The sequence below is a fragment of the Eptatretus burgeri genome, chromosome 1 (genome assembly GCF_056783735.1).
Source record: "Eptatretus burgeri isolate ZD-2024b chromosome 1, Ebu_testis_v1, whole genome shotgun sequence".
Taxonomy (NCBI): domain Eukaryota; kingdom Metazoa; phylum Chordata; class Myxini; order Myxiniformes; family Myxinidae; genus Eptatretus; species Eptatretus burgeri.
In genome coordinates, this window is record NC_140961.1 from 64,319,790 (window position 1) to 64,333,140 (window position 13,351).

Sequence of the window (13,351 nt, forward strand, 5' to 3'; positions counted from 1 at the left end):
TCATTACACAAAGCTATCCTCCCAGGAGATGACACACTGGAATATTCCCAACATGACTTGCTCAGATATGATACTATGACTAATAATACTACTAAAACTTTCAGCAACCTGGCTTTAGCTGTTGAGAACAAAATGCAGGATAACACAAAACCCTTATAATAATTAATTAGCTAAAAACAAATGCTCAACAAAAACTAAATATTTTAAAATGGAAAACAAAAGTGGCCAATCCTTTCTTTCATAGTATGCTCAGATACAACGACAATGTAATGCAGCATACATCATTAAAAAAAAAAAAAATCTCTTGGTATGCTGCACGGCCGTCAAGAAAACACGGTACACACGACCCTCACCTCCAGAATTGTTGGTGAAGATGTAGTAGAGTATCCGGTAGGCCAGAAACTCGTTATTATTACCAAATATGTTCTCAGCGTACAGTGCTCTCAGCTGTGCCTGGCACTGGTTGAATTCCTCACGATCACCCTGTTAGAGAAGGTGTATGAGGGACAGTGAAAAGCTTTTCACATCAAGCCAAACACATAACTTTGTCTCTTCGACTCCACAAAACTTACCCACCACTGAGGGAATGCAATAACAACAAAGGTGTGACTGGTTGAACACTACTGGCACTCCTCGCTATATGAATTAGATGCGTTTCACGCAAGTAGTGCGTATAGCGAAAAATATTTTCCCATAAACTTATTGTTATAAATCGAAGATGCGTTCCTGGGTGGCTGATGGCTGGAAACCTGAGAGCAAGAGAGTTAAGATAGAGGTAAGATCTCAAATCATTTGGCTGTCAATGCAACACAGCAAGGTGTTGAAACTGTGACAACCAAAACAATACTGAGATTGCTTTTAATACCCTTTGGCCTCACATTGGAGTGATTTTTTTTTTAACTATTAGGAGCTACCCAAAACTGTGTAGTGGAGGGAAGCTGCCCAGTGCTGCCCGGAAGGGTGAGCTTTTCCTGGTGGTGGTTTTGGAATGTGTTGGTGATTAATGTGAGCATTCATGTGCAGGGTGATTAAGAGCTGTAACGTGCTCTGGAGGGATTTCACATTTGCTGCAGTCGCAGTCACAATGGGAATTGTCAGGCCAGCACAGTTTCGTTAAAGGGAGCTGCCAATGCAACATCCCTCTCTTCCCCATTTATGTTCCCTGTGTTATCCCCAAATGATAATGCATTGTGTAAGTAGGGGAATAGTCCATGGGTGGGAAACCAGATAAGCAAATTAATTTGGCATCTTTTCTTTATTGAGCTTAGCCTTCTCTATATTTATGATCATTATTCAATAAATGTTCCTAATTGCTTTGTTAACTTCTTGCCACGTGGTGTACTCCCTCTTGTCCATGCACAATGCGTACGTACTTTTGGGATATATGTATCAGCTCATGTCTTTGCCGAAATTATTGAGAGCAATCAGTTGTGCTATCACAATTTACAAACACTGTTTTCATAAAAAGGAAATATTGATCGCCTGCAACTATTGGTCCATTACTCGTGGCATTTTCACGCTAACAGTGCAACATTGTGGGTTGTGTGTTGTGGATTGGCTTCTGACTTTTATTCTTTTCCTGACGCTACATTTTCACCCTTGTGTGTCGGCTTCTGACACATTATGAATTCTCACAGCTTCATGCTGTGCCACGTGGCAATCCAGTGACATGGACAATATTGTTTTCCCTTTTCCCTCTTTAATGACTTATGAAAATGTACCAACTCGGTGAAGAACAGCGTTTGAAAATACAATTATATCACAAGAACAATTCCACTATAATAGTTTGAAGGCATTTTAGAAGAAAATGTCCTGAAAGAAAGCTTGGATCAAGGAAAGGTGTTTACAACTTGACGAGTGAGGTTCAGGAAAAGGCCAGTGTCAAAAAAACAACCTTAATAAGATTAGCAAGGCAAGTGAATATTGCAAATGTTAAGAATTTCACTCAACAAAGTCCAAGAAAACAAAGTTGTCTCAGCTTTCCAAAATCTGAACGAGGAGCAACCACTGGCCCCAAAGGTCACCTTATCTCTCTCTCCATCAGTCATTCTATTGTGCGAGTCACATGAAAACAAGTGCGTTCCACAAGAACACTTCAGACTGGGAGATTTCAAGAAGTTTGTGAACTTGCTCAAAACGTTTTGCAAGAATCCCTAAGGGATTAAATCACAAACTTTGGAATGGAAATTTGTGGATGCACCTGCACCGCATTAGGGGAGTAACATGTTACAAAACGTTTTTTTTTTTTGCAGCTGCTCCAATGCCAATCATTGATGAAAAAAAATTTAACTCAAGAATTTCAAACGGTGCTACTTTTTATGGGATACCATGTATAAACTAAGGGAGGCAATGTGTTCCCCGCCGATAACCAGGCGGGGAACAAAATTGGACAATGATCAGACATAGTAATTATAAGTTTTTGAAATTGCACACACTTTTACTTTAACAATTGCTGTGGTACAGGAAATAAAGCCAAGGACAGATAAAAATCAGGAAAAATGAACAAGTGAGTGTCGTTTTACCTTTTCCAGTGCTATCCGGGCGTGCGTTTCATAAACCTCGACCGTGAACTCCGTCCTCACACATTGAACCTGAGTGATAAGACAGAAAGACGAGTGTGCTCAGAGGATGCCGTGGGATCGAAATGCCACCGGAAGATGCAGTGAGATCAAAGCAAATACAAAATTATATAAAGCACCTGTGTGAAGAGAAAGGTATCATAACAGAATGTGTCAAGATATGGATCATAAAACGCACACATGCACAATGATGAAAATACAGCACTATTTAAAAAAAAAAGTCATATGATCAACAGATTAATAACATTTCATTCTAGTCAATGACCAAATTATAAAGTTTCACACCTGTATATACTTTGTCAGTCTTTTCAAATATGGAGGTACACTTCAGTCGATAAATTTTAAACAAAGAAAGAAGAGCAAACCCTCAAATAATACCACCGTGCATTGTATTACAAACTAGCGATACCCGTGCACATGCACGGGATAGTAGTACAACATAGCTGGTAGCAGACGACAGACCGTACACAGGGAACGACAAAAATACGCATTGTGCAAAATGCAAGTGGTACAATGGAACGCCAAGACTTCCCAAACATTGTCGGTAATGTCCGCTAAGTGCCACAGCAATTTCATAGGGATCGTGTGACGGCGAGCCGAGTTTTTAGTGTGCAACCTTGGTATTATAATAGAGATGCATAAAAGGCTCAACCAAATATGGCATAAAAAACGCCAAAAACGAAAACGAGTCATAAGTTACCCCCATATTCTCTTAAAACTGCGAATCAATTTTTGTCATCAATGAGCAAATTGCTGCAGAACTCAAAATCAATAATCACTGGACCTTGGGGAGTAATGAGTGACCTGTTCATGGCATGATTTTAGTTGTAAAATACTCGAGTTGGTGCCACTCTCACATCTTGCAGAGCTTATGGAATTAAAAGAGAGCACACCAATAGGACTTCAGGTTAAAACATTCAACAGCACATAGCTTGCGAAATGTTTCATCTACGATTGAAAATGGCATCTTGCATGACAACAATGAAGCAGAGTAACTGAAACATTGAATATTTTGAGAAGTACAGTACACTGTATTTTCTTGTGATAAAAATTACCCCCGATTGGGGTTGGCGGTCATCTCTGAAGCTCTGTCGATGTGGATCTATGATCGGCTTAGAATGCAGACGATTTTTCCAACTTTGAAGACACGTGACTCGATAACCAGGACGAATTTTTAAAATCCGGCCCGACCAAATTTAGATATCATTCCATATTATCAGAATCCTAAGAAATTTCGAAGATCGGATCACAAACGGCGGAGGAGATAGATTTTGAAAATGGACGACTACGCAACTTTGGAGTGGCCTTGACCTTGACCTTCAATCGTGTCAAAAGTCATTCCGTCGTGCATCACTCATCAACCCCTACCTACATACCAAGTTTCATCAAGATCGGGCGAATTTTTTTTTGACCGTATCACATCGACGATTTTTCCAACTTTGAAGACACGTGACTCGATAACCAGGACAAATTTCAAAAAACCGGCCTGACCAAATTTAGATATTGTTCCATATTATCAGAATCCGAAGGAATTTTCGAAGATCGGATCATAAACGGCGGAGGAGTTAGATTTTGAAAATGGACGATTGACGTTGACCTTCAATCGGGTCAAAGGTCATACCGTCGTGCATCCCTCATCGTCATCTACCCACATAGCAAATATCAAGAAAATCGGAAGAAAAAAAATAGGGACGTACGTACGGACGGACGGACATCGAGACTGGTTTTATTTGGTCATCTCTGACGAGATGATCTAAAAACGTACACAACTTTTTTCTTTTTTTTTGGTATACATAAATCGAGGCTCAAGGAAGAGCGAGAACATTAAACAAATCAAGACGCAACACAACAAAAAGAACAGAAGAGTGGGGGGGGGGTGGGGGAGGGGCAGAAAAGGATGCATGAGGGAGACAGGATGCATACAGAAGAAACCTCTCAGGAAGAAAAAATAAAAATGTAAATTTGGACAGAGGTGGGCTTGAGGGTAGGGGGTGGGGGGGGGGGCAGGAGGAAGGTTTAACAGGGGTAGAAAAGATAATGGTTTTGGATTGGGGACAATAGGAGATGGCGGTGAACAGCTGTCTTGAAAACCTGGAGGGGAGAATGGGATTGAAGAGGATGTGGAAGTTGATTTCACAGGTGGGGGGGGGGAGGAGGGAAGACAAATGAGTGGAGGTGAGCAGCGATCCAGGATTCAAGTAGTTTTGTGGACTGTGTAGGTTCTGCAGAAACCTGTGGGGGGGGGGAGGGGGGCATGGAAAGAGCAGAATGTGCAAAACCAGAAAGGAGGTGGTAGCAGGCAGAGAAACCACAGACCTGTATGCGATAGGGAAGTCATCAGTCCATTGACTCAGCTTCAGCATGGGAGATTCCAATGATGTTGAAGGCCTTGGTTTCCACAGCATCAAGGTGAAAAAGTGTGAGGCAGGAGAGTCAGCCCAGAGGAGAGAGCATTACTCCATCAAGCTGTGGATGAAGCCTTGCAGATGGAAAAGAGTTCAAGTGTACCAAGGAAGGAATTTGTACGACTGATGATGCCCAGTCGGTGGCTGACTTTGGAGGTCGACGTTAAAATGTGGTTTGTCCAAAAAATATCATAGCTGACAGTGAGACCCAGGTGTTTGAATGACAATCTCCTCAAGAGGATAGTTAAGAAAGTAGATGGGGTGGGGGCGGTTGGGTGTTTGCCAGACGGCCCTTTCGGAGAGAGATAGCGAGAGTGTGAGATTTATCAGGATTGAAAGACATAGTCCAAGTGTTTGACCAGCTTGTGATTTTTTTTCCAAGGTCTGAAGAGAGCGCAGAGGCTGTCTGAAGGATGAGGGACGTCACAGCAGAGGGTGGAGTCATCAGCAGATAGATAAAGAAGATTTTTCCAGAGATTCAGAGAGATCATTTATGAATATCATGAATAGGACTGAGACTAGAATACTGCCTTGGGGCAATCCAGCCTTGACAAAGAGATGAAAGGATTCTGTTGAGTGCCACACATTGGCTCGGAGAGTGCCACACAGAGGAAATCAGTAAATCATGTGTGGAGATGGCGTTGGATGTCATAGGCAGACTGTTTGGAAAGAAAGGCAGGATGGCAGACTATCAAAAGTATGTGATACCTCCAGAGCTCCAAAACTCATGTCCGACATTTAGGTCTTCCAGCTTTTGTTCGGTGAGTAGAAGCAGCATGTCCAATGTGGAGTGGCCTGGTCTGAAACAAAATTGGTGAACTGAGATGAGGTTGTCGAGAAAAGGAAGGATTTCATGACCTTGCTTATGATCAGAAGCAAGCTGTAGTTGGGGAGGGGGGATCAGCTTTTGGCACCTCATTAATGTAGTGCAGTGATGTTGGTGGATTTCCAAGCAGATGGAAGATGACCTAGCACAAATGACAGGGTGAAAAGAGCAGAGAGAGGATGTGCAAGACCAGCAGAACATGTTTTTAGGACACATGAGCTGATGCCGTCCAGTCCAGTAGCAGTCAGACTCAAGGGTTGAAATAAGCTTCTCTACCTTATCAGGTGCAAGAGAGAGTCAACGAGCAGTTGAGTATGACAGGGAAGGATGGCTACCGAGAGTGAGGGGTTGGGGACACAATATTTTGAAGGAAAAACATAATCAAGACATTTAGCATTCTCATGAGCGCAGTTGGCTGTGGTGCCATTTGAAGAGGGAAGGGATGGAAGGGGAGCATGCTCCAAGAGACAAACTTAAGACACCACCATGTTTTAGAGGAGGGAGACAAGTTTGAAAGTTCATTCTTCAGGTTAGACATGTTGGTTTCTGGCTCTCCTTAGAGTGGACATAAATTTATTGCAGACTTTTTGGAAAGCACTGAGATTGCCTTCGGTTGGATTTGCTTTCCAGGAAGAAAAAGCAAGTCGTTTCAGCGCAACTGCCTCACCACAGGATTTAATGTACCATGGGTAGGAAGAAGGGTAAGATAATTGAAGACAAGATTGGATGAATCTGTGAATGAGAGCGCAAGCAGGTTTCTGTGGAAGAATTCCCAGGCTGAATTAATATCAGGGGCAATAGATATGGGAGACCAGTCCTGAAGAGAGATGGCTGTTTGCAGTCCCTGCCAATCTGCTCGAGTGAAATGCCAGACTAACTGGTGTTGAAGCAGCTCTCTGAGAATAGCCAGAGAGATGTTGGACCTTCACAAGCATATGATCAGATTAACCAATTGGAGCAGAGGAAGAGCAGGAGACATTTGCAGGAAAGTTTGTCATCACCAAGTTCAGAAGGGAGGATTTGTCATTAGGAGAAATCAGGGTTGAAAGTTTGCAGATGGCATCAGTGGGAACCTGAAGGGGGCGGGGGGGGGGGGACACAAATTCTCAACGTAAATGTATAATATTGTTACGGTTGTGGAAATTCACAGAACACCATTCAGGTTTCCGCAAAGATCAGTTATGTCAATAAGTGTGTGTCCAGATTATAGTCCGGGAGCCAACCTGTGTACGAGGCTGTTTTAGGGTTGGACCTTACAGCCTCTGCTATAAAATTTTACACCCCCAGGATGTTTAGATATATGTTTGCAGTTCATGAAAACCAATGTTGGCAATTCATAAGCTCTTGCGAAAAATTTTGGCGGACGTTTTTGTTTGAGGAAGATTTGAAAAATTTTATAAAACAGCAATTGTCAATAAAATTTCTAAAAAAATTAAAAAATCACATTCATGAAAAATAAATGTGAACTAAATGTAAGAATTCAATCAGTGCATTGTAAAATGACAAAAAAAATTGCCTTGTGGAAGTAAACCTCGTAAAAGTACATAATTTTGTGAAAAATGCCTTAAAAATAACGTTTTTTGAAGATGGCCTTTAGAACTTTTCTTATCATAGGCAGATGCTGCATTAGAATACTAATTTCTCTTAATGTGATATGAACATGGTATCCATGACTAATTAAAACAGCAAATTTGAGTGAGTTCTATCAATTTTTAAAGAGAAAATTAACATTTTTGTCAACCAAAGTTACCCCTACCCCCAAAATCCTCTTACTCTATTGAACACAGTTCGGTTAAGGTTTGCTGGATCCAGGTTGGGTACTTCACAGTTCACTCTTCCAAAGGAAAATTCAATGGTGTTTGGAGTGACATGGCCCTGGAGCAGACATACAACAATGAAGGGAAGACATCGTTGTTCAAAGGCATATCTCAGGCACCAGCTGCTCGAGATAAATATGTGAAGACAGCACCATTTCTCACAGCTGTATCAGAGAACATAAAGTCTATGGCTAATCTAGGCCAACAGGAATCTACTCATCATGGAGAAACACATAAGCAGGCAACAGAAGAACATATGCATGTTGAGGAGATCAAGAAAGTGATATGCCAGCAGATGATAAACCCATTCCAGTGTAACAACCAAGTGGATCTGCTCAATAGAGCAACTGGTGAGAAGGATGCTTCAAAAGACTTGGTCCATGCTCAAGCTAAGGGCATGGAAGCCATTATGAAAGCAGAAGAGGTGGTCTCTATTAAGATTGAACCACTGAAGCTGGTAACTTTCTCCTCACAGAAGAAATCAAACCCATCAAGGAAACAGAGTTTAATCAGGATCTATCAAGATGAGACTGCAACTACACGTGTGTTGTGTTTCTATCGTGATGCCGACCCAGTCACAAGACAGATTGCATTTTCCCATGAATGGACAGACTATCCATCATCCCTGTTTGAGGTTGATCCACGCTTAGCACAGGGGTTTGTAATGCGCAAAGGCAACAAGTCTGATTTCGTGGCAGTGCTAATTGCTGAAGCTGAGCAGGATGTTGTTTTGCAGCTGCCATCATTACCACAGAGTGACCTATACACAGTTTATCTGGTAGACACAATGGCATTTGTAAATAAATACCAAAAAATGGGTGCAAAAACATTTGGTGAACTTCCCCAGCTGTATCTTCGCAAGCTCCTGCAGTTGAAACCTGAAATGTGCAACTGTGTCAACATCATTGGTGATCAGTATGATTTTGATGATAGCCATACTTTGAAGGGTGATGAGCAGCAGAGGAGAAACCAGACAGACCAGGCAAGACAATTCTCACCATCCAAGAGTCTAGAAATTCCGGACTGGAATTTACTCATGAAGAATCCAATAAATAAAGGAAATCTTCAGAACTTCATTGGCACTTCCCTTTGTGAGAGTCCTGAAGCTATTCCAGATGGAGTGACCATCATTATTGGTGGTATTATGGAAAACAAAGGTCACACTCTTTCCATCACATCAGCATCAAGTTCAGTTCTGGACTTACCTTGTGAAGAACATGAAGAGGCAGACACAAGGATTATTGCTCATCTTGCATATTGTGTGGAATATCTTGATCACCATCGAGCTGTTGTGCATGCAACAGATACAGACATAATTATGCTGTGTATATATCACTTCTGCTGCTTGAACACATTGCAAGAACTCTGGATACAACGGCAGAATCAATACCTACCTATTCATGAGCTGGTAGAAGTGTTGAGCAGGAAGTACCAGAAAATCCTCTTGATGTCACAGCTACACTTCTGTGCACATATGTGTTGTGTGGATGTGACACAGTGAGCTACCCATTCAGAAGGGGAAAAGAAGAGGTCAGGTCAGGTATGGGAGCATGTGCCAGAACAGCGCGTCGCTGCGTCCACTTTCCGCCGGTACTCCAGGGGCCTCCGTCTGGCCATCCCCCAGGCAGATGCCAGGCCCATCCCCATCTCCTTGAGATGATGGTCAACCTGCTGCAACCATGAGGCACGTGGTCAGCCCACTGGCCTCCTCCACTCATGAGACTCCCTCGCTGAGAGAATCTGGTGAGCAGGATCAGCGTCAGGAAAACGAGCCACATGTCCATACAGCCGCAGCTGACGCTCACGGACTATGCAGGTAACAAATCTCATCCGAGTCTCTCTCAGCAACCGCTCGTTGGACACAAAATCCGACCAGCGATAGCCAAGGATTCTTCAAAGAGACCTGGTACCAAAGGAATTAAGTCTCCGTCTCAGATCCTTGGTCAAAGTCCAAGTCTCGCACCCATAGAGCAAGACTGGAAGTACCAAGGACCTGAAGACTCGGACTTTCGTCCTCCCGCACAGGTACCGGCAGCGCCACACCCCATGATCCAGTGAATCCATGACTCCCCAGGCCCGACCCAGACGTCTATTGACCTCCGGCTCACAACCTGCGGAGACATGAATATCACTGCCAAGGTAAGTGAATCTATCCACGACCTCAACATCCTCACCACAAACAGACACAGACAGGACAGCAGCATCCAAGATGTCACCGAAAGCCTGGATCTTAGTTTTGACCCAAGAAATCCGTAATCCCAACGGCTCTGACTCCTCATTCAGCACCTCGAGGGCCCCCAAGAGGATGTCTAAAGTCTCCGCAAAGATGACTGCATCATCTGCAAAATCAAGGTCCGAGATCTTGACATTGCCAAACGATGCACCGCAACTTGATCTCTCCGACATCCTCCCTAAAATCCAGTCCATACAAGTGCTGAAAAGTGTGGGGGCAAGTACACATCCCTGACGAACTCCAGTAACAACTGGAAATAAGTCAGAGATGGTACCACCACACTTCACAGCACTCTCAGTACCAGAGTAGAGTTCAGACATCAGATCGATCAGTTTCGGTGGCACCCCACGAAGACCAAGAATCCTCCAGAGGACATCCTGATTCACTGAATCGAACGCTTTACAGAGATCAACATAGGCTGCAAGCAGCCCCTGCCAAAACTCTCGTCTGCGTTCGGCGAGGACACGAAGTGCAAGGATACGGTCAATCGTTGACCTCTTTGGTGTAAAGCCTGACTGCTCTGGACGCTGGTGCTCAAGCAGATGGTGGCGAACCCTATCAAGAATTATCCAAGCAAAGACCTTGCCCGGCACTGAGAGCAGCGTCACCCCTCGGTAGTTGTTGCAGTCTTGGCGATCACCCTTCCCTTTCCAGAGAGGGACAACAAGGCCCCTCTTCCAGTCAGTTGGGATGATGCCTGTGTTCCTGTGAAAAGAAGAGCGGCACAGGTTTCTCTGGGACTGATAGGAAACCTTCCCCACCTTGTTGATTTTGGAAGAGATAGTGAAATGGCAGCAACAGAATGTGTCATTGATGAGGCCAGAGTATACTGGACTGCTCTGCATGGCCAAAAAGGGTTCAGCTGTTTGGATACCCTCAGGCAGCATATGTTTGTCTCTTCAAAATTAGACCTTAGGTCACTGCCAGCAACAGAAGATGCGTTTTACTTCCTTGTTTTAAGAGCATTGTATCAATTGCTTCTGTATAGACGTGCACATCTCAGTGACCGAGCACTTCCCCAGCCACAACATTTGGCAGAACCCTTATCAATGGAAAACTGGTCCCAATTCTCATGTCTAAGCCAGCCAAGCCAAACATAGACAAAACGGTGTCTTGCATGTGCAAATTATCCAAATGTCTGAAACGATGTTCATGCAAAAAGGCTGCTGTGCCTTGCTGAGTGACATGCATATGCCTTGGTCAGAGAGGTTCATGTGGTGGAGTTGTTTCAGAGAGTGACTCTTCCTCTGAAGAGGATGTTTCATGTCACAATATTGTGTTAATCCATTTCTAATTTTATCTTCCTTAAAACCATGGCATGTAAAAGTATGTTCTTGTTCCTGACCCCATTGATAGTCAAGCATTTCTGAGTTGCATAAATCTTTTGTTGTTTGACATATAACCTTGTCAATTGTAGGTAGGTTAAATCTACACCAATTGTGATATAGGAAATGAACTCCTCTTTAATATGAGGGGTCATTTGTGTATATAGGTTTAGTGGTTATGATTTTAGGACAATATGAATTACCCCTACCCCCATCCTACATCTTCGCTTTTGCCAACATTTTGTTATCAGAGGGGGCTCGCAAAAGTGTTGACTGTGTTGTTGCGCAAGAGTTTCACCATTGCCAACATTGGTTTTCATATACTCAAAGGGTGTCTCTTTATGAAAATCAACACAAAAGTTTTATAGCAGACCGGGCAATTTTTTTTTTAATTTTGATCGGTTGGCTCCCGGACTATTAGCTTTCCCCACCAATGTCTAAAGGGCATTATTCATGTACAGGGCTGTGCATCTTTGAAGTAGTGTTATTCTTTTCTATCTTTATTTTAAACAATCATCTCCTCACCACCTTCTCCAAAACGCCGACACCACTACACCCATGCCACCTCCACCACCACAACGACGTCTCAACAACCACTCCATCCCCACCACAGCGCCAACCACACTGCAACGTCCGCTTGAGGCAGGGTGATTTCAATCACGTCCGCTTGTGGCAGGGTGATTTCAAACACGTCCGCTTGTGAAAGCCGGTGATTCCTACCACGTCCGCGTTTGACGGCAAGATCGGATCAGAATGACAAAAGGGGCGGAGCCAGCCGGGGGTGAAGGGTCGAAGGTGAGGGAGCGAAAACCACTCCCCTTGGGACTATAAGAAGCCACGTTCGCTCGTTGAAAACCAGTTCAGTTCAGAGTGGAGCTCTCCAGTTGAGTTGGGAGCTGGTGGAGTCCAGTCGAGTTCGGGAAGAGAGTTGAGGGAGTCCAGTCGAGTCCGGGTTTGGAGAGAGAGAGAGAGTTCGGAGGCAATGGAGAGCTGTTCGGAGTTGGTGTGGAGAGTTGGAGAGTTCAGAGGTTGGAGTGCGGGCAGAGACACCAAGGGTCGCCGAACCAGGGCCCAGCGAGTCACCACGAGGGTGGCAGGTAACCTGCCTGGCCTCTCAGAGCCTTGCGGTCATCCCGGCTCCGAGGAACATATAAGGCCTACGGGCCCAGTTCTCCCTGTTCTTTTCTGGGGTTTTTGCATGGAAGTCTGTGGCGCCTTGTCCCTTAAGTAGTGAATTGTTATAAGTGTATGTAAATCATAGATAGATCGGCTGTAGGTCTTGTTGCTCGCGTCTTGACCCCTACCCCCATTCATGGCTTGCATACGTGTAACAATAAATGCCCTCATTGTTTGAATATTCACCTGCTCGTTGCATCCCTTCCTCAATTGAACTGCCGTAATTGCATTTGGAATAATAGCTGGTTTTTAATAGTCGATAAGACAATCGGGTCCGTCGGGGTTTGGCGATAATAAACCGCTCGGCAATCGCAAACGGAGCGAGCTGCTTAAAGCGGCTCATGTCTGTACGGGTCCCGTTGAGGTGCAAATGCCCGGCATTTGTCTACACGAATAATTAGGTACATCGACAATTTGGTGATCAACCCTGTCGCGTGTGGACAGAAGAGTTGGCTGATTTATGGTGTGGTTAACAACACCCGTAGCTGGGTTTCAGCGTTGATCCGAAAAGCTGTGACTGGATTGCCACGGTCGGTGGGCGCGCGTGGACGCAATTAGCTACAGGCGGTCGTCCGCACGCCGGAGTGGCAAGATCCACAACAATATGTAGCCCCGTTCCAAGTTCCAAGTGGGAGAGTGGTATTACAAGTCTCCACCCTTTTTGCAGCACAGCATTCCAGTCCCCACGTTTTTCAGTGTAGTGAGGTGTTTGGAATTGCACCGGGAGGTGTTTTGGATTACACAACACAACTCTCCTAGCCGCTCCCATATAGAGCAGGTGCTTCTCATAAAAAGCGTAAATTCCGAGAGGAAGGAAGGAACAGAGTGCCAATGAGGAACGATATTGTTGTGGTTGACCAAATTCGCAAACCACCATTCAGGTCCCTTAGGTGAGATATCTCGGTAAGTATATGTGTAGTTAGGCCCAAACCCGTTGTCTAGAGGGGATAAATGTCATTCATGAGGGCTGCGACTCTTCAGGATAGCCGT

General features: G+C 44.2%; 1 protein-coding gene across 7 annotated transcripts in view; it reads right to left on the reverse strand.

The window, feature by feature from the left end:
• Window positions 1-13,351, reverse strand: part of LENG8 (leukocyte receptor cluster member 8) — an 86,046-nt gene that overhangs the window by 5,537 nt on the left and 67,158 nt on the right. For all 7 annotated transcript variants that reach the window (XM_085886163.1, XM_085886168.1, XM_085886147.1 and 4 more), the window contains 2 exons: window positions 2,523-2,591; window positions 354-483 (listed from right to left, as the gene is read on the reverse strand). In XM_085886163.1, coding sequence (XP_085742289.1) covers window positions 354-483; window positions 2,523-2,591 — 199 coding nt within the window. The remainder of the gene's footprint in view (window positions 1-353; window positions 484-2,522; window positions 2,592-13,351) is intronic.